At 48.2% G+C, this 20,518-nt stretch overlaps 1 protein-coding gene and 2 long non-coding RNA genes across 5 annotated transcripts in view; 1 reads left to right on the forward strand and 2 right to left on the reverse strand.

Annotated features, from left to right (window-relative positions):
- The first annotated feature begins 8,687 nt into the window (after positions 1 to 8,687).
- On the forward strand, positions 8,688 to 20,346 carry Il17re (interleukin 17 receptor E). Of its 2 annotated transcripts, XM_021165598.2 has the most exons (15): positions 8,688 to 9,057; positions 9,391 to 9,406; positions 12,266 to 12,363; positions 12,574 to 12,727; positions 12,802 to 12,941; positions 13,977 to 14,045; positions 14,745 to 14,811; positions 15,649 to 15,824; positions 15,914 to 15,961; positions 16,043 to 16,088; positions 16,187 to 16,341; positions 18,419 to 18,487; positions 18,901 to 18,952; positions 19,028 to 19,126; positions 19,555 to 20,346. In XM_021165598.2, exons 1-15 carry the CDS (start codon positions 8,926 to 8,928, stop codon positions 20,139 to 20,141), a joined length of 1,908 nt encoding a protein of 635 aa, XP_021021257.1. In that variant the 5' UTR covers positions 8,688 to 8,925; the 3' UTR covers positions 20,142 to 20,346. The 2 variants fall into 2 exon arrangements, with proteins under 2 accessions (XP_021021257.1, XP_029334441.1); XM_029478581.1 differs by lacking the exon at positions 19,028 to 19,126 and having other exon boundaries at positions 8,844 to 9,057; positions 19,516 to 20,346.
- On the reverse strand, positions 11,793 to 15,683 carry LOC110296813. The gene is made up of 3 exons (XR_002378212.2): positions 15,521 to 15,683; positions 12,767 to 12,902; positions 11,793 to 11,997 (listed from the first exon to the last, which is right to left on the reverse strand). It is a non-coding gene; the product is annotated as an uncharacterized LOC110296813 (long non-coding RNA).
- Positions 16,204 to 20,518, reverse strand: part of LOC115031312 — a 5,049-nt gene continuing 734 nt past the window's right edge. The window contains exons 2-5 of one of the 2 annotated variants that reach the window (XR_003836935.1): positions 19,527 to 19,684; positions 19,015 to 19,119; positions 17,285 to 17,345; positions 16,204 to 16,280 (exon numbers count right to left, since the gene is read on the reverse strand). This is a non-coding gene — a long non-coding RNA (uncharacterized LOC115031312). Of the gene's footprint in view, positions 16,281 to 17,101; positions 17,346 to 19,014; positions 19,120 to 19,526; positions 19,685 to 20,518 lie in introns of those variants that run through there. The other variant, XR_003836934.1, reaches the window with a different exon arrangement.

Genomic DNA, 20,518 nt, shown 5'->3' on the forward strand with positions numbered 1-20,518 from the left:
TCACTTTGTAGACCAGGCTGGCCTCGAACTCAGAAATCCGCCTGCCTCTGCCTCCCGAGTGCTGGGATTAAAGGCGTGCGCCACCACGCCCGGCTCCTTTATTCGTCTTTAAGATACCATTTAGATGGAAATTCTGCAGTCTTCCCATTCCTCAGTTCAAATAACAACTTCGTTTGTCTGGCTGTTTTCTCTTCCCTCCTCTATTAGACAAGGACTAACATAGCCCAGAATGGCCTTGAACTATTCCTAAGTGCTAGGATTACAGGCATAGGTATCACAACTGGCTTATATTACTTGTTTGAATGTCTTCCATTCCCTTGCTCAGTACTCTGCACATTAGTGTCCACTCTGAGCTTACTGAACAAATTAACTTGTCCTTTTATGGACCAAAGTGTGTATGTCCCAGAGAACACAGCTGGACGGAAGCAGGAAGAAGCACTTGGAAGGCCATGGACAAGGGAGTTTGCCATGAGTTCAGCCGAGGTACACACTGCTAATTCTCAAATGACTGAGATGCAAACATTTGCTAAAACTGGGGTGCAAATTCCTAGTCAAGGAGCTAAAAACTATATTTGGTCATTAAAATGGTGTTTTATACACAGCCTTTGAGTATCTTGAAAATTCATTATGAAACTTGTCAAAATGTAAAAGTAGCTGTCATGGAAACCTCAGTTTATGTTAGTTTGGTGCCTGGAATTATGTTTTTCTAGCCTTTTTCTATCAGTTTTTTTCCTGCTTCATGGTTATGGTGTTCACAAATGAGGCCTCCTGTTGATGTAGTCAAAAGGAGCTGTTTCGATTAGAAAATTCATCTGGGTGTAGTGACACATGTCTGTTATTCTAACCTTTGGAAGGCTGAGACAGGAGAAATACTGTGAGTTTAGTTTGCCTGAGCTACATAATCGAAACCTATCTTAAAAAACAAGATTGGTTAAAGTGTGAGTTAAAGTATCAACCACAGGGCTAGGACCAGCCACCTGTCACACAGGTTGCTCTAAAGTTCTAATAGGCGAAGTTTGAAGGTATTCTAAAAAGTTTTTAAATTTTTAAAATTTATTTTTCTATACATAGGTGTTTTGCCAGCATGTATGTTTGTTTACCACTTGGGTACTTGGTCCCTGAAAAAGCCAGAAGAAGGCATCAGATCTCCCGAGGCTGGCATTAGAGAACCACCATGCAGGTGCTGGGAACTAAACCCAAATCTTGTAGAAGAGCAGCCAGGGCTCTTAACCACTGCAGCTTCCCTGCAGACCTTGTGAAGGCTTTTTCTGGACTCAGTAACACCATATGCGTGTCAAAAGTGGTGGTCGCCTGATCTGTACAAGCAAGACAGGAGAGTGAAGGAGTTGGAGAGACTCTTGAGCGATGATGGTCCAGAACCAAGAAAGGCTTGTGTGCTGCCAGGAATGATTAGTAGGCTGAGATCCTAGCCAGAGATTTTACTATCTTTGTTGGTTTTATTACATTTTATTGCCATCCTAGGAATCAAGTAGGGCTTCATACTTATTAGGTAGGTGCTCTATCAACTGAGCCACATTCTTACAGTCTACCCTTCGTTTGACACACCGTAGCCCAGATTGTCCTTAAACGAAGCAATCTCTGGCTTCTGTGGTGCTGGGATTATAGGTGTTCCCACCCCTAGCTGAACCTGTTTTTGATGAGATGCATGGGCATTGTGGACTTTCCCGCAGCTGTGAGGCTGAAAGAAATGTGAATGAATTACCCAGAACACAGAGATTTACATATCAAGATGCCTTTCCTGGATCAACAGTGCTGCGCCTGCCTCTCAAATTGGGAGTGTCCACCTGTTTTAGGAGTGATTTCTCTTTCCTTCTTCACTTCTCTCCTCTCCCTTCCCCTCCTTCTTTCTGACAGGATCTCTGTATAGAGTCCTCCTGCCTCTGTCTTTGAAATACCGTGTAGGTGTTTATCACCATGTCCAGCTAAGAATGATTTCTCAGAATGCTGGAAGTTGATCCCTTCTAAAAGAACATAAGGGATACTTCACATTCTTGGTTCACATTATCCTGGCTGGTGCCCCGACAGCGGGGCCAGAGCCAGCAGACCTTAGGAAATGGCCATTTCAGGAAGATCCTGTTGCTGCTACTCATGTCCTATCCAAGTCTATGCATAGGAAAGACTAACAAGAAAAATGGCCGCCAGATGTCCTCCACCCCCAATAGTATACTCTCACCAAGCATGCATGCTTCAGGGCTTGCCAAAACTTCCTGAACCCCTGGCTTGGTTCCCAAATAAAGACCATTTGAGCATGAAGTCTTGGCCAGCTGCTTTAGACTCCTAAGAACACAGGGCTTTTATGCTGACATCTCTGCCGCCTTCACCCTGTTGCCTCCTATTCCAGCTACCTCAATTCTAACTCTCCCTGTTGACAGTTGCCAATCTCCTCTCCTAGAACTATGCCCACCCATCACTCACCGTGATAAGATTCCTTTCAGTTTCTTTGTTCTTTCCTGGTCTGGCTGCTTGCCCTCCTCTCCTCCCTTCCCATGGTCTTGTGAAAACCCAGGATGGTCTCAAACTCACTGTGTAGCCAAGGACAACTCAAGCTCTTGATCCTCCTGCCTCCATCTCCCAAATCCTGGGATTGCAAGCTTATGCCACCACACTCCACTTTCTAATCTCTCTCCTTACATATTTATTCCACCAACTTTACCACATTGCTACATCTGGAACTTTGTGCAAGATGAGATCAGAAGCCCTCTGGATTCCTGTAATGTGTTCTGCCAGGAGAAACAGGAGACATGGTGTGTTTTGCCTCTCCATTTCTTTGCTGTGTATGTTTTTGACTGAGTACTCTTCCTGAGTGTTCCCTTTCTAAAACTGGTCGTTGGCCTGACTGCAAGGGTTGTGATGCTAGTAACACAAGGTAAAGGAGCAAGGGGCGTGATCCAAACCCAGATAGCTCAGTAGGAATTGATCTCATCCCTTCCCACTTTGGACTAGGCTCCGGCCACACCAAATATGTAAACCAGCAAAACAATAACTTCAGACTTCCTTTTGCCACTTTTTGCTACTTATTTACTAATTGATTGATTTGATGGTGTCTCACTATGTAGCCCTAGCTGCCCTGTGACTATGTAGACCAGACTGGCCTTAATCTCACACTCACAGAGATCTACCTGCTTCTGCCTCTGGAGTGCTGGGATGAAAGGCATATGTCACCACTCCTGGCCTCCCTAATTCCTTCTTTATGGACTTCTCTTCTTGACCTTTACTTCTTACTCCCTCCCTCTCTCTTCCCTTCTCTTTCGTCTATATTTCTTTATTGTCTCCACCTCTTTCTGCTTCTCCTAGCACACTTTAGACACTATCAGGAATCAACTAACCAAATATTTTTATCTTGAAAGTCAGGTTAGACTCCTGGACGTAAACCCAAAGGACGCTCTATTCTTCTACAAGGACAGTTGCTGAACTATGTTCTTAAAGCTTTATTAATAATAACCAGAAACTGGAAACAACCTAGATGTCCTTCAACCAAAGAATGGATAAAGAAAATATGGTAAATTTGCACAATGGAGTGTTACTGAGCTGTTAAAAACAATGACTTCATGGAATTTTCAAAGAAATAGATGGAACTACAAAAGACTGTCCTGAGTGAGGTAACCCAGGCCAGGAAGACAAACATTGTATGGACTTACTTATAAATGGGTATTAGCTGTAAAGTATAGGCTAACCTATATACACCTACAGTCCACAGACAAGAGGGCTAAGTAACAAGGAAGGCTCAAGGGGGTTGGTACATGGATCTCCCTGAGGAGGGGAAATAGAATATATTTTGCCAGTGTACTAGAGGTGAGTGGGGATGGGAAAAGAGGAATCAGGCAGCGGGTAGGGATGGAGGGAGAGAATACTGGGAAAGATGACTGGAACTGGGGGACAATTTGGGGGTGATGTGGAGCCTGGCACAGTGGAAACTCTCTGAAATCTACAAGAGTGACCCTAGCATGGACTCCTGTAATGGAAGCTTGGCAATATCATCTTGAACTGACCATATTCTATAACCAGGCAAGGCTTTTTCAGTAGTGGGACTGGGACATCAACCCAGCCACAAAACCTTCGAACTACAATCTGTCCTGCCTGCCAGGTCTGCTGGGGTAATAGTGGCACAGAACAAGTTGGTCCAATAACTGGTCTGACTTGAGACCTATGCCATGAGAGGAAGTCCACACCTGACACTGTCTGGAAGGCTATGAACCAGAGGCTGGACAGCCCAGAGATCCAGGATAGAACCAAACATGACTGGAAAAAAAAGTCAGTGACACAATTCCTAATGATATTCTGCTACACTCATCAATCCATGTTCAGCCCAAGTGTCATCAGAGAAGTGTCACCCAGCAACTGATGGGTGCAGATGTAGAGACCCATAGCCAAACACCAGGTGGAGCCAGGGGAACCCCACAGAAGAGCGGGAGGAAGGATCGTGGGAGCCAGAGGGGTCAAGGACATCATAAGAATATGGCCCACATAATCAACTATGCAGGGCTCATAGGGGTTCATGGAAACTGAAGTGACAACCTTGGGCTCTGTGTGGGTCTTAGCTAGGTCCTCTGCATATACCTTATGGGTGTGTAGCTTGGTGTTCTTACATGACTCCTAACATGGGAGTAGAGGATGTCTCTGACTCTTACCTGCTCTTGGGACCCTTTTCTTCCTGCTGGGCTGCCTCACCCAGGCTCGATGTGAGGGTTGCACCTAGTCTCACCATAGCTGGTTATGCTGTAGAGGGAATCTTCTGTGCACTGTATGGATGTTTCACCTGGCAATAAAAATGCTGTTGGCCTATCAGCTTAGGCAAGACATAGGAAGGTGGCCGGGCGGTGGTGGCACACGCCTTTAATCCCAGCACTTGGAAGGAAGAGGCAGGTGAATGTCTGAGTTCGAGGCCAGCTCTGGTCTACAGAGTGAATTCCAGGACAGCCGGAGCTACACAGAGAAACCCTGTCTCGAAAAACCAAAAAAGAAAAAAAAAAAAAAAAGGACCCTCATGGCGTGGCTGGAGAGATGGCTCAGCGGTTAAGAGCCACACATGCAAACAAAACACCAATGCACATGAAATAAAATAATTTTTTTTTTAAATAAAGAACCTTAAAAGTTAAAAAAAAAAAAAGTGTACAGGAACTTACGAGAGGTAGAATTGGAGGAAAGCTTTGGGCACTACACTTAGTTTGCAAGATCACCTTTTCTGCTGTCTAGCCGGCTTGGCTGCAGAGGTTGACTCTGCATAAGGCCTCTCTGTCAGCAGACCCTGTACGGTGAGGCTAAGAGACTGCAGGCTGACAGCCGGTTGGGAGGGCCCCGCACAAGTGCAGCTTCCTGGGCTACAGACTTTGACCTTGACCAAATCACTTTCCCTTCTGCTTCCTTATTTCTCTCCTTATGAAATTAAACAAATTATTCTCACTTACCAGCCTCACAGGTGTTTAGAGGGACCAGAGACTGCTGTTTCTTGGTGAACTGGAAGCAGATAAGCTACTTAGATGAAATGTAACATAATTGATGTTCACTTAGCTGTAGTGCACCTGCTTCCTGACAGTCGTTGCTAGGCACTGGGGAAGAACATGTGAGAATCTCTCCTCTTATTTAAGCGCAAGCATTAAACCCAGGGCCTTGCATACACTGCGCAAGTGCTTTGCCACTGCAGTTATACCCAGCCCTCTTTTTACTTCCTCTTAAAAATACTATTTTATAGTTGGGAGTAATGGCTCATACTTTTAATCCCAGCACGCAGGAGGCAGAAGCAGGTAGATTTCTTCTGTGAGTCTAAAGCCAGCCTGATCTATAGTGAGTTCCAGTAAAGCCAGCCGGCATAGGAAGACCCTGTCTTGAAAAACAAAAACAAGTACAAAATAATTTTTTGAAATTGTCATTGTAGTATCCTCCCCTGCTTTCCATTCTCCAACTCCTCCACTACACCCCCCCTCTGCTCTTAAACTCCTGGCCTCTTTATTTGTTTGTTTGTTTGTTGAGATGGGATTTCTTTGTGTACCCCTGTCTGTCCTGAAACTCACTCTGTAGACCAGGCTGGCCTTAAACTTAGAGATCTGTCTGCTTTTGCCTCTCAAGTGCTGGGACTAAAAGCATGTGCCCCCCCGGCCCCCCATAGCCTCTTTTTATTTAATTGTCTCACACTCACACATACACACACACACATACACACACACACATACACACACATACACACACACACATACACACACATACACACTTTGAGATAAGACATTAAGTTGCACAGACTGGTCTTGGACTCACTCTGGATCAGGCAAGCATTCACTATGTGATCCCTTTGCCTCAGCTTCTCAAGTACCTGGGATTACAGGCCAGAGCCACTCTCTGGAGAGCTGGACCTGTGGATAAGGGCACTTGCTCACTTGCTCTTGCAGGCAACTCAGGTTCTGTTCCAGCATCTACATGATGACTCACAACAATCCATAAGTCCAATTCCAATGGATCTGACACCCTCTTCTGACCTCTACAGGCACAGGCAACACACACACACACACACACACACACACACACAGCCCATAAGTACACTCAGATAAAATGTTCATATACACACACACATATATGTAATCTTTTAAATTAAAAATTTTAATTAAAACCTCTGCTAGTCATTACCCCCGCCCCTCCACCTTTTTGGTCTATTTTGCTCTCTGTAGCTGAGAATGACCTTGAACTTCACCTCCCTAAAGAACAAACCAAGGACTCCAGTGCATGCTAGCCACGCATTCTACCAGCTGAAGCACGTGCTGCAGCCCCTAGTAAATGCAATTTTAAAAATTATATTTATCTGTCTGCATGTCGTGGCATGTGTGAGGCGGTCAGAGGACAGCTCACAGGAGTTGGTTCTCTTCTACCGTGTGATTCCCAGGGACCCAGCTCAGGTTAAGACGCTGCCATCTTATCTTTCTGTGCCTTCTCATTTTGCTACCCTCCCACCAGCTTTACATTTTAATGCATGCAAAGCTAGAGGAGACTTTTAGGGTAGCAGGTAGATTGGAGACTGCAGATAAGAGCCAATAGATTTAGGATTGCCAAAAGAAGGCCTTGGATATGCTCCTGAAGAGTAGCCCAGTCTGTGTCTCAGAGACACGATGTTGGAGCTGGGAGGAAGCTTCGCTGGGAGAGTCCAGCATGAAATCCTGGATTCAGTCTGCAGCACTGAAGAAACTGGACACAGGGGTTCATGCCAGGAATCTCAGCATTTGGGGAGTGAGGTAGAAGGATCTGGCAGGCAAGGGTATCTTTGGGCTACATAGAGAATTTGAGGCCAACCTAGGGCATATGAAACACTGTCATGATAATAATAATCATAGGACTGGTGAGAAGGTTCAGTGTGTAAAGTGTTTGCTGCATAAGCATGAAGACCTGAGTTCTGATTCGCAGCACCCACAATGCCGGGCCATGGCAGAATATAGCTGTAGCTCCAGCACTGAGTAGAGAAGACAAGTGGGTCCCAGGAGCTTGCTAGTCCACCAGCCTCGTTGCAACTGCAAGCAAAGAGCCAGGTTCAGTGACAGGTCCTGTCTCAAAACAAGTCAGACACCAAGCAGGGACCAATTCATTTCATGAATGCAAAAGCAAGAGGAGACTTTCAGGGTAATAGGTAAATTGGAGGCTGCAGATATGAGCCAGTAGATTTAGGACTGCCTCTGGTGTCAGCCTCTGGCCTCTGCATGAGCCTGCATGGACAAGCACACCTGCCCACCTAAATGCCCACCATAACACACACACACACACACACACACACACACACACCTAGTTTTTTTTTTTTAATTTTAATTTTAAAACAGAGACAAGGAGGGCAATGGTGGTGTGTGCCTTTAGACCCAACACCGCACTTGGGAGGCAAAGGTGGATTTCTGAGTTCAAGGCCAGCCTGGTCTATAGAGTGAGTTCCAGAACAGCCAGGGCTACACAGAGAAATCCTGTCCTGAGTGTGTTTGGGGCGGGGGGTAGAGAAAGAGAGAGAGAGAGAGAGACCCCCATGGACATGCCCTGAACTTTCCTTCCCTCGGGCGTTGCCAAGGAAGGAGAGGGCTGCTGCAGCTCAAGTGCTCCATGGTAAGAGGAAGCTGTAAGATGATGGGGATGGGGAGGGTCCCCACAAAGCCTGGAGCCCTGTCAGCCTTTTTCCTGCACCGGAAACCACAGGAAACCAGGTCAGTGCGTGGGGCTGCTCCCTCTGCTCCAGAGCTCAGCTGTCAGTTCTGGGGCTTCCTGAGCAAGCCATATCATTTAGTTGGTCCTCAAAGATGGAGAGCACTTTGACAGCTGGAAAGGGCTAGTGGGCACAGAGAGAAGGCTGGACCCAGTGGGAAGTCAGCCGGGTGGGGAGCCCAAGTGCGTGTCGGGGACGCAGGAGGCTTATTTGTGTTTTATAATGTTTACTCATTTTTTACTTCAGCAAATGATGCCCAACCACTTCTTTATCGTCAGCATTCAGCATTCAGCGTAGACAAATGGAGAGTAGCTGTTCATTACTCAAAGAGAAGGATGTGGAACTGTCTGTGGCAGAGTATACTAATGTAATGTGTGTGTGTCAGATCTGCAGTATTTGAGGTGCAGGAGGGGTTAAGAAATGGGTGCACCTCCACAACAAGGTGTAGGTCCCTTTCCTGTTAACTCTCTGCCACACCAAGAGCCTCCTGTAAGGCTTACTCCAGGGCAGTAAGGTTTTCTACAGAGCAAGCAAGTGTTCCTCCTTGCCCTGGCTCAGGAGAAGGAATGTGACCAAGCCTGCTGGTTAGGATCAAGGAGGAGCTTCGGGGCAGGGTGGATCTAGGGCAGGGTTAGGTGAGAGCGCCTGCTGGTACTGTGTGCTTCTCACAGCTCCAGGGCCAGGCCCTGCTGCCCTCTTGCAGACAGGAAAGACATGCTCTCTGCGCCCGGTTCCTACAGAAGCTCATGGGGAGCCCCAGACTGGCAGCCGTGCTCCTGTCTCTCCCGCTACTGCTCATCAGCCTCGCTGTGTCTGCTCGGGTTGCCTGCCCCTGCCTGCGGAGTTGGACCAGCCACTGTCTCCTGGCCTACCGTGTGGTAAGGTCCTGCTGCCAAGTGAAGGGGCACTTGCTTGGCACAGACTAGAACCCCTCTTTCTCCTGCCTGCCCTTTCCTACCTCTGAAATCCTGGGTTCTTAGTGGCAGCCTCAGTGTGTCCTCTATGTGGTCTTGAAGGGATGGCTAAGGTTCTGGTGAGCAGAGGTCCTTGGCAGGGTGGGACTGAGAGAAGAACAGCTGGATGGATGGACTGAGCTGAGGGCCTCAGACCCAGATGACTGGATGCAGAGTGCAGGGAGAATGCACCTTACGCGACTCCCTTCTAATGACGCCTCTCTCCTTTCTTTCCCCTTCTGGGCCCTGTATCTTCAGGATAAGCGTTTTGCTGGTAAGTCTTATTTCCTGTCCTGCTCCTCTTCCCTGGGCTCCCCGGTGGTCCAGGACCCAGTGAGCCATCCTTGGCAGTTTTGGTTCCCAGCCCAGGGAGTCTGCTATCAATAAGAAAGTGCAGGACTAGTCTAGATTCCTCAGATTCTATAAATCCTTAGGCAGAGTTCTTCACTCCTCCATCTGACCTTGGCTTCTGAGCACCGGAGTGGAGGAGAAATGACTAGAAGATGAGGGCCGTGTTGCTTCCTGCCAATGGGGAGGATAAAATGAGAAACATGGCAAATCTCCAGGCATCCACCCAAGTGGCTCTTCCTATCACTGGCCTCTCACTCTATCAGGAACAATACTCTTTTATACTTTATGATACATTCAACTCTACCAAGCTTTCCCAGATGTATTGCGTTACTTAAGACTCTTGATGGATGAGCTGTCTGGCACCTGGGTCATAACTTTCTCAAGATCATACTCAAAAGATTTATCAAAGCTCAGCCCTAAATTCAGTTGGAAGGAGGTAAGAGGGACCTCCTTAGACCCGACTGTTTCTCTTTTTGTTTTTGTTTTGAGACAGGGTCTCACTATGTAAAACCAAAGCTTCCATCCTTTAATCCTCCTGTCTCAGCCTCCTAAGCAATGGGCTTACAGCCATGTGTCTCTGTGCTGACTTTCCTTTCTCTGACACAGGAAGTTCTGCTCAAACCCCCTGCCCTACTGTCCTAGCCACAAAGCCTTGGCACTGGTCTTGCTGTTTGTGTCTGGTTTCTGGTTTGTGTCTGGTGTCTCGATCTTCAGGTAGGAAAAGCAGCTTTGAGCCATTCCCAGTGGAGGTATGGATTAGGGACAGTTGAAGGGTAAGTACCTGGGCTGACACAGTGTCTGTTGTCATATTGGAACAGGTTTTTGTCTTGTTAACCTCAACAGGGACTTAGAGCATCCTAAAATAGCACATCACAACAAATACTTGTGAGACAACTGTATCATTGTGGAGGTGCCATCTCCACAAAGGGCATCTATCTCTAAAAGTGTGTGTTCTATGGACCTGCTGTTGTTACTTGGCATCTGTAAAGTGGGATCAGTTTACCCTGCTGTTTCATTGCCTCACTTGGTACACACTGAACAAACAGCAGTTATAAGGGGGTAGGGAGATGGCTCAGTGATTAAGAGCACTCAGTGCTCTTGCAGAAAAGAGTTCAATTCCCAGCATCCACATCAGGCAGCTCGAAACTCCGCCCCCAGGGAACCTGATGTTTCTGACCTTCCAGCACCTGCGCTCATTCGCTCATTCGCACACACCTATACACAGGCGCACACACATGCACATAACTAAACATAAAGTCACAAAACGTTAGTTGAAAATTTTTATCATTAGAGATGATGCTTCCATGCCCTTAATCCCAGCACTCAGGAGAAAGAGGTAAGCGAAACTGCATTAGTTTGAGGCTAGCCTGGTCTACAAAGTGAGTCCAGGACAGCCAAGGCTGGTTACACTGAGAAACCCTGTCTCAAAAAAAAAAAAAAAAAAAAGACAGAAATCATGCTACAGCTACAGCCAGACACTGGTGGCACAGGCCAGCACTCAGGAGGCAGAGAGGCAGGAGGATCTCTAAGTTCAAAGTTAACCTGGTCTATAGAGTAAGTTCTAGGACAGCTAAAGCTACATAGAGAAACCCTGTCTTGAAAACAAAAACAAAAACAAAAACAAAAACAAAACAAAGTCATGCTACAGTGAATACCTACCTTTGTGGGAAGTGTGTGTGTCTTTTTTTTTTCTACTTAAGAATTTTTAAATTGTTTTATTTAAAGTGTCTCATTGAGGCTGGAGAGATGGCTCAATTGTTATAAACACTTGTGCTCTCCCAGAGGGTCTAGACTTGATTCCCAGCACCCACATGGTGGCTTACCTCTAACTCTACGGTTCCAGAGAGTCCAGTGTCTTCTGATTTCAGTAGACACTAGGCATGCACATGGTGCACATACATGTGTGCAGGCAAAACATCCATATGTGTAAAATAAAATAAACCTAAAATTGTATAAAGAAAAAAATATCTTTTATTTATTATTTTAAAATCTCATAATGCATACACTCTATCTTGATCAAACCCACCTACAGTTCCCCTCTCCCACTTCCCCTGAATAACTCCCAAAACATCCCTGTCCCATATTCATATCTTTAAAAAAACATTTATGTTTGTGTAGTAATGTTTCCCTGTATGTGTGTGTGTGTGTGTGTATGTATATATTACATCCATGTAGTGCCCATGGGAGCATTGGAGTTATAGATGGTTGTGAGCCACCACGTGGGTGCTAGGAACCAATTCTGGATCTTCTAAGAACAGCAAGTATCACATGTATCCCTCCATGTTTTGAGACAGAGCCTCACTGTGTAGTCCTGACTCCCTTGGAACTTGCCAAGTACACCAGGCTGGCCTCAAAGTCAAGGGCTCTGCCTGTCTCTGCCTCCCGATACAAGTATAAAACCACACCTTGCTCTGTTGTTTCATAATTCACTGAGTCCAATCAGCGGGGCTGCCTACTGGGTATTGGCTGATCTTGCTGGCTTGACCTTGCACAGGTCTTGTGCAGGTGATCGCCCTGCAGCGAGAGAACACAACCTTCATAGTGTGTCTAGAAGACTCGAGAGGACTCCTCCTCTTCTTCTGCCTCTTACAGTCTTTCTACTTTTTCTTCTGTGTTCTCTGAGCCTCAATACTTTTTCACCGAATCATAATTTTTGCCACCAAGAAGCTCAATATCATTTCTTTCCTTGATTTATAATAAATTTCTACCCAATATTGGATCAAGTCTCAGGAAAGACAGAGGCCATGAATACCCAGATAAGAAGTTTGTTTCCCTCCTACAGGCCTTCAGTGGGGCTGGTTCCCTCTCTTGGTAAGGAAATCGAAAAGTCCTCCTAAATTTGAAGACTATTGGAGGCACAGGACACCAGCATCCTTCCAGGTACCCTGCAATGTATGGCTCTACCCTATGGTTCCAAACCCTTTCTTTTTTGCCCTTTACTTTTTCTCCAGCGACAAAAGGGAGTTTGAAAATGTAAACATTACACAGCAAGGGAAACTGAGGCCAAAAGAACTTGAGCAATTGGCCTGTGGCCTCTCAAGTTCAAGTTCCTGGCTCCTGGCTTAACACCAGTTTGTTCTCTGCTTGCAGAGGAAGCTGCTAGGCAGCCCTTCCCTGTCTGAGGAAAGCCATCGCATTTCCATCCCCTCCCCAGCCATCTCCCACAGAGGCCCCAAAAGGGCCCAGCCTTCAGCTGCAGAAGGAACAGAACATCTCCCTGAAGCAGGGTCACAAAAGTGTGGAGGTAGGCATGATGGGTGACCGGAGATGGTTTCATCCTTACCTGAGCCAGGGTCACCGAGTCTTCCTTCTCCCTAGGACCTGAATTCTCCTTTGATTTGCTGCCTGAGGTACAGGCTGTTCGGGTGACTATTCCTCCAGGCCCCAAGGCCAGTGTGCGCCTTTGTTATCAGTGGGCACTGGAATGTGAAGACATGAGTAGTCCTTTTGATACCCAGGTATGTAGTGCCTTGACAGATGGCACAATTCCTCAGCAAAGAGACATATCTTACAATTCCTGAGCAAATGGGGGGAGGGGGGCGGGAACTAAGGCCCAGACAGAGAGAGTAATTGCTCAAATCTTATAACATGAGGTATATAGTATTAAGACTTTAATTTGACTAGACAGAAAAGTTGTAGGCTATGTTACTTGAGAGGGGAGACCAGAAAGAAGTAAGTATGGTATATATTCCCAGGGAGAGAATCCTTAGAGACCTCTGCTAGGGCTGCCCAGTTGGTAGAGTGCTTGCCTTCCGTGCATGGCCTCTGGCATTGTACAGATGGGGTGGGAGGTAGAAGTAGGAGAATCAGGAGTTCAAGGCTATTCTTGGAGATACAATGAGTCTGAGGTCAGCTTTGGGGCACATGAGCCCCTGCCTTAAGAAAAACAACAACAAAAGCTTTGTTACTTCCTCAAGAGGTTGTTCCCCTGGTAATTTGACAAAATGGTCACATGCATCTTGGTACTCTTCTCTCGTACCTTTTGTGTAGCCCTCAGAAAATTATATCCCCTGACCCCCCCAATCCCTCAGGCCAGGTCCTAGCAGCCCACTACAACCTCCAATCATCACAGATGCTGCTGTGCATAGCTGGGCCTCATGTGCAAAGACTGAAGCCATATCCTAGAGTCCTTTGGTCTCTTCCTGTCTCCATATCCTAGAGTCCTTCCGTCTCTTCTTGTCTACATTGGCTATACCTTCTAACTCCATGGTGATGCTAGCCTTTAGTAGAGTTGATGCTTCTAACGCCCTACATGCCATATAACTGGAACTCAAGAATAGTATATTCCCATCCCTAGCCCCACTCCTCATAAAATATCCCAAGCAAATGGCCAGAGTATAGAACCAAGATCCTATGAGAAAAAGAAGTAAGTTTTATATAGTGGGAAAATAAGGTATATTGTCTGAGGTCTTAGCTTCCTCCTACTTGGTCTACAATATCCATGCTTTGTCTTAGGTGTCTCTTTTTCTCTTCTCTTGTGGTTTTATCAACAGAAAATTGTGTCTGGAGGCCACACTGTAGACCTGCCTTATGAATTCCTTCTGCCCTGCATGTGCATAGAGGTGAGAATAAGGGAATTTGGGCTAACCATGGCTCTTTGCATAGTCACATCTCCAGTAAATTAATTTATAAAGGACCAGGGATGGATGGAAAGACAGTAAGCCCTACGGCACCAAAGAGAAACTCCAACGGGACCATGGCTGCTTAGGAACTGGTGCAGGCTTGGCTGTGAGCCACAGACGCTCAGAGGTGGGAGGGTCCTAGGCAGTTCCACCTCAGACCTGCCTGGATGTTCCTCTCAAAGCCATGCCCCCTCTAGCCCTCCATTGTAGTCCTCTATCTTTCCTTATAAGTCTTAAGATAAAGATGTTTTGGACATCACTGGGGGAAGAGGAGTCCTGAAAGAAGGATAGAGACCCAGGGAGGCAAGAAACTGCCAGAGACGACAGCACATGGACTCTCAGGGAGTCCAGAATGAGGAATGACACAGGGCACTGGGTACAGTGAGAAAACCCAGAATGGGTGTCAGCAAAGCCTAAAATTGAGAGATGTGACCCACAGGAGTTCTCTGTTGCTGGGAATAGTTCTCTTGGGAGTCCAGAGGAGACTGCCGTATTCGCTGCTGTTTCCTCTGCTCCACAGAGCTCCCTGGTTGATTAGTGTCCTAAGGCTCAGGGTACTTCCCCATAGTGAGCTAGAGCCAGAACTAATGATGTTGGGAAAGCCATTTCCTTGATGCTCTCTATGCTTTGTCTTCCCAGGCCTCCTACCTGCAAGAGGACACTGTGAGGCGCAAAAAGTGTCCCTTCCAGAGCTGGCCTGAAGCTTGTGAGTGTTGTATTAATCCTGATGCAGGATGAGGGTTCTCCTTCCTCCCTCCCTCCCTCGCCCCCCCCCTCTCTCAGAGAGAGCGCAGATGGCATGAGCACATCTCTCTGGGGGGAGCAGTGTCTAGCCATCAACCTGCACATGAGCTCCCTATGTGCTGAGCATTGTGAATGGAGGAGAGTCACCCAGGGAGTGGTGAGTGAGAGGACCACCTAGAGACCTAGGCTCACTTCCCAGCTCTGCCATAGATTATCCCCAGATTCCCCCCTTTCCTTCATCAGTAAAATCCCAAACTGTTGATGAGGCTTGAAGGAACTATTTCTCAGCAAAGTGGCTGGTATTTTCTAGAGTGCTGTGTGCACAGCACCGACCTTAAGAGAAAAACACTCAGATACAGGTAACAAAGCCTAGTCCTCAGGCAGGGTTATCTTCAAAGGGCTGTCTGCAGGACATCGGCTTGGGGAAGGAGGAGCTTGAGACACTGTTGTGAGCAGAGAGGGTCTCAGAGGTGCCCTCACCTGAGCTGAGCTCAGGAAATGGACAGGATTCAGAAAGAAGAGTCAGGGAAGAAGGCATTTAGCTTCTGGGAGGAGCCCGCACAGATTTTGAGTATGGGATGTTTTGAGTACAGTGTGGAGACCTAGAATGGAAAGGGAAAGGCAAGAAGGCTGGGTATAAAGGTGGGTAGGGAGAGTGGAGGCATGCTTACCTGCTGAGCACCTGTGCGCAGGACTTGTGCTGGAACTTTGGTATTTTCTCCTGATGCCCTGGAGTGGGGGTGGGGAGATGGAGCTACAGCTGGGCTATGGCCTCATCCTTGGACCTGCCACCTCCCAGATGGCTCGGACTTCTGGAAGTCAATACGCTTCACTGACTACAGCCAGCACAATCAGATGGTCATGGCTCTGACACTCCGCTGCCCACTGAAACTGGAGGCCTCCCTCTGCCGGAGGCAGGACCCACTCACATCCTGCGAAACCCTTCCCAACGCCACAGCACAGGAGTCAGAAGGAGTAAGGGCAGCCACCTCCCTCCAGGACTGAGATGGGCAGGGGCAGGGCCCAGGGACCTTCTCCCTGACTAACGCCCCTCTCCCCAACAGTGGTATATCCTGGAGAATGTGGACTTGCACCCCGAGCTCTGCTTTAAGGTACAACCATGGGCAGGGGGCTGGCCATGGGAGAAGGGGTGGGATGAACCCTGCTGACCTGCTATGCCTGTGTTTTCTCAGTTCTCATTTGAAAACAGCAGCCACGTTGAATGTCCCCACCAGAGTGGTGAGTCAGTAGGAAATCCCCCCTCCCACATCTCATCCCCACTCACCTGTGACCTCCAGGTCCAGAACTACCCAGCTCTGATCACCTCTCACAAACAGGCTCTCTCCCATCCTGGACTGTGAGCATGGATACCCAGGCCCAGCAGCTGACGCTTCACTTTTCTTCAAGGACATACGCCACCTTCAGTGCTGCCTGGAGTAACCCAGGTTTGGGGCTGGATACCCCCATGCCTCCTGTGTACAGCATCAGCCAGGTAGGGCCTAGCTTTGCTTCCCACTTTGCTTCCCACCAGGTCCTCTTGACCAATGCATATCCCTAGCCTCCCTGTTACTTCAGTGAGGCAGACCCTGCCTGTGTGGGTGGAGCCACAAAGCCCCCATTCCGGCGTCTGTCATAGATTATTTTCTTGATCAACCTTGGATGCCCTCTGTCAATCTGTGGGACCCTTCAGGAGGGAGTTCCCAAGCCTTTCAGTGCCTCAGTTTACAGAGAGAGCAGTGTCCCTTCTTCACCTACTCTCCAGCCCACTGACGCCACTGCTGCATTGTGTGTGTGGTGTACGCATACGCATGTGTAGGTGTGCAAACCTGTGGGTGTAAACACAGAGACCAGAGGTCTTCTATTCATCTCTCTACCTTATTCCTTTGAGACCAGATCTCTCACTGAACTTGGAGCTTGCTGTTTTCAGCTACGTTGGCAGTCCAGTGAAGTCCTGGGATTCACCTGTCTCTGACCCCCCAGTGCTGAGGTTGCATGGATATATGGCCGTGCTTGGCTTCCCTGCACCTCCGGGCAGGGTTTCTCTATGTAGCCCTGGGTGTCCTGGAAATCAGTCTGTAGACTCAGAGATCTGCCTGCCTCTGCCTCCCAAGTGCTGGGATTAAAGGTGTGCACAATCACCACCACCACCACCACCACCACCACCACCACCACCACCACCACCACCGAGCTCTTTTTAAGAAAACAAAAACAAAAACAAAACAAACAAACAAAAAAACTCTGGATACTTAGGGTTTAAATTCAAGTGTTCATGTTTGCATAGACAATGCACCTACCAAGTCATTTCCTCAGCCCCACATTTGTATATTGATGCTACCCCTCACCCCAGCTCTCCTCCCCAGGTCTCATGCCTCTCCCACGCACTAGTATAGAAGTTCACCAACTCTCTAGAGACCTCTAGAAGCTGAAGGACTCACTGTACAGTACTGCACTGGTGCCGTTCCATTGTGTGGGCTAAGAATAGGTTGACTCGAAAAACTTAAAAAAAAAAAAAAAAAGAATAGGTTAACTAGATGACTTTGTTCTGTGTATCTGATTTAAAAACCACAATCAAATTCACTCACAAACCCACAGTGATAAGCTGACCAAGCACGCAGTGCTCTCTACATACAGTTCTCTCTCAAAGGCTCCCTTGCAGCTAGGCTATTGCTTTGAGCTCTGTGGACTCCCAAACAGACAGAGAGTAGCAAACACGTGTGATCTGAGTATCTACCAACTTGAGACTGGAGTCAAGCATGTAAGGGGTGCAGAGTAGAGGCAGGTGGTGCTCCTGAAGGGTGGGGTTGGCTGGTCAGTCTTGTAACTAACTTATGGAAAACAGAGTGGAGCCACATCTCATCTGTGAACAAACAGCAATCGGTTCTCTCCAGTTCAATACACATTTCCCAGGCACCTACTCTGCTCACCCTGCATTATGCACTAGGAGGTATAAGAAAAACATACAGAACAGGCTTTGGCCTCCATTTACCCATGTATATAAGTACATACATATATCTCAGCTTAATATATATGCGTGTGTGTGTGTGTGTGTGTATCTATCTATGTAGGTTATAATTATATACACAACAATTATATATCAGTTTATTAAAGTATCCATATACATATTGCCATCTGATGCTCCCAGTAACCCACTAAAGATTATTGGCCCCCGCCTCCCATCTGCAAATAAAGAGTCTGCATCCAAGTCCACACACACACCCAGAACTAGAAAAGCTATAGTCAAGCCTCCGCCCAGCCTGCAGCCTCCGCAGCTTATCCTTCGCAGTGAACAAGGCGCCTCTTCAGCTGTGTAGTGGGTGAAGATGCACACAGGACACAGACAATGGCTGTGTCTCCCTCCATCCTCATGATGGCATTCTGTGTGTGTGTGTGTGTGTGTGTGAACTCAGCCGAAGCAGCTACTATCTGAGGAAAGTCAGCGGTAGTTGGGGTGGCTGGGGAAGTTGTCTGGAAGTGTCACTGGGCCCTCTAATAGATAGGCTAGGTGAGTAGGTGAGACGCTATCAGATTTGCATGTATGGGGACAATCATTCTATTCTTTGTCCCCACAGACCCAGGGCTCAGTCCCAGTGACGCTAGACCTCATCATCCCCTTCCTGAGGCAGGAGAATTGCATCCTGGTAAGAAATCCTACCCTTACTCCTCACAGACCCCCTAGCACAGAGTCCATTAAAGTGTTTGGTTTGCCCAAGTATTTTAAACTGGAATTAGGCATCACTAGTTATATGCTATCTTAAAAACAAAACAAACAAACAAAACACTTATAGTTTGCCTTCCCATTTAAAAAAAAAAAAAAAAAGAGGAAACTGGGTATTGCATGTCCACAGTGAGGTGTGGTGACAAGGCCCAGCGCTCATTGGTGGCTGGCTATTTCAGCTGCTCTGAGCTCTCCAGCTGTGGGAGCACCTGTGGTCTCACTGGCATTTGTACTAGACACAAAACTGAGCTGCAGGAATTCCCAAGCCAGCGGGGACCCCTTCCCTGGGAGGAGGGGGTACGCTAGCTCACATGAGTGGGGGCCCTGTGTCCTCAGGTGTGGAGGTCAGATGTCCAGTTTGCCTGGAAGCACGTCTTGTGTCCTGATGGTGAGTTCTTGAGTGAGAGGAGGGGGGTGAGCACGGGCACTCGAGAGATGGCTCGCCTTTACCTGCTTGATTCAGTCTCCCATAGACACCTCGGGCTCTTGATCCTGGCACTGCTGGCTCTCACCGCTCTACTGGGTGTAGTTCTGGTCCTCCTCGGCCGGCGCCTACTGCCAGGTAAAATCACCTTTGGTCGTGGGAGATTCAGATGGTCCCAGCACTTTTTGACTGAGAGAGGGCCAAAGCACAGGCTGCTATGCTACTCTTAGGCCCCCTAGTGGGAAGGAATGGTTAAGGCAGGGCAAAGGGCTGTGGGTGCAGTTTGTCTGTGTACCACCACCCACCCTGCTGCAAAAGGCGGTGTTGGGGACGACAGGGCTGTTTACTCTCCAGCCTGCTGTGCGTTAAAACCTTCACAGTTTCCTCAGCAGTTTGGGGAACTGACTCATTGCAATAAATCCTCATAAAGGACACATTGTGCATGCAGGGCACCCTAGAGTGTAGGCCAGAGTCCCCAAGGGGAGGGCTACGCTGGCTGTCCTCGCTACTCCCCCTCCTCCCCCAAGACGCCCCTTACCTTACTCAGCTGTTGCTCCGGTCCCTAGGCTCCGGTCGAACAAGGCCAGTTTTACTCCTACATGCAGCAGACTCAGAGGCACAGCGACGCCTGGTGGGAGCTTTGGCCGAACTGCTGCGGACGGCGCTGGGAGGTGGACGCGACGTGATCGTGGATCTCTGGGAAGGGACGCACGTAGCACGCATTGGACCACTGCCGTGGCTTTGGGCAGCGCGGGAGCGCGTGGCGCGGGAGCAGGGCACGGTGCTGCTCCTGTGGAACTGTGCGGGTCCCAGCACCGCCTGCAGCGGTGACCCGCAGGCTGCGTCCCTTCGAACCCTGTTGTGCGCTGCTCCACGTCCTCTGCTGCTCGCCTACTTCAGTCGCCTCTGCGCCAAAGGTGACATCCCCCGGCCGCTGCGCGCTCTGCCACGCTACCGCCTGCTTCGTGACCTGCCGCGCCTGCTGAGAGCGCTGGATGCTCAGCCTGCCACCCTAGCCTCCAGCTGGAGTCACCTTGGGGCTAAGCAGTGCTTGAAAAACCGTCTGGAACTGTGTCACCTGCTGGAACTCGAGGCCGCCAAAGATGACTACCAAGGCTCAATCAATAGTCCCTGTGGTTTCAGTTGTCTGTAGCCTCAGCCTGTGTAGCAACAGCAGGAACTCCAGAATGAGGCCTCACACATGTACTCTTTGGGGGTGCTTCTTGTTCCCCAAACCGTAAGACTCACCCTAAGTCCCACACTTGACCAACCTCCCTCACATTTGCTCCCTCTTAGAGTCCCTGAGAGGAACTTGGGCTTTCCTAATAGGTCCTCAGCCCTTTCTGAGAAGGAGGGACGATTTTTCCATTTCTTTTCAAAACTGCAAAAAAAAAAAAAAAAAAAAAAAAACCATCTGCATCGAGCACTCCAGTTTAGGCTGGAGGGCTAGGCCAGGATTGGAAAGCAGGGCCTATGTGTCAAGCTCTTGAAGGGGGGCTCTGCTCGGCAGAGTTGAGAGAAACCCTGGTC

Source organism: Mus caroli, chromosome 6 (assembly GCF_900094665.2).
Source record: "Mus caroli chromosome 6, CAROLI_EIJ_v1.1, whole genome shotgun sequence".
NCBI lineage: Eukaryota > Metazoa > Chordata > Mammalia > Rodentia > Muridae > Mus > Mus caroli.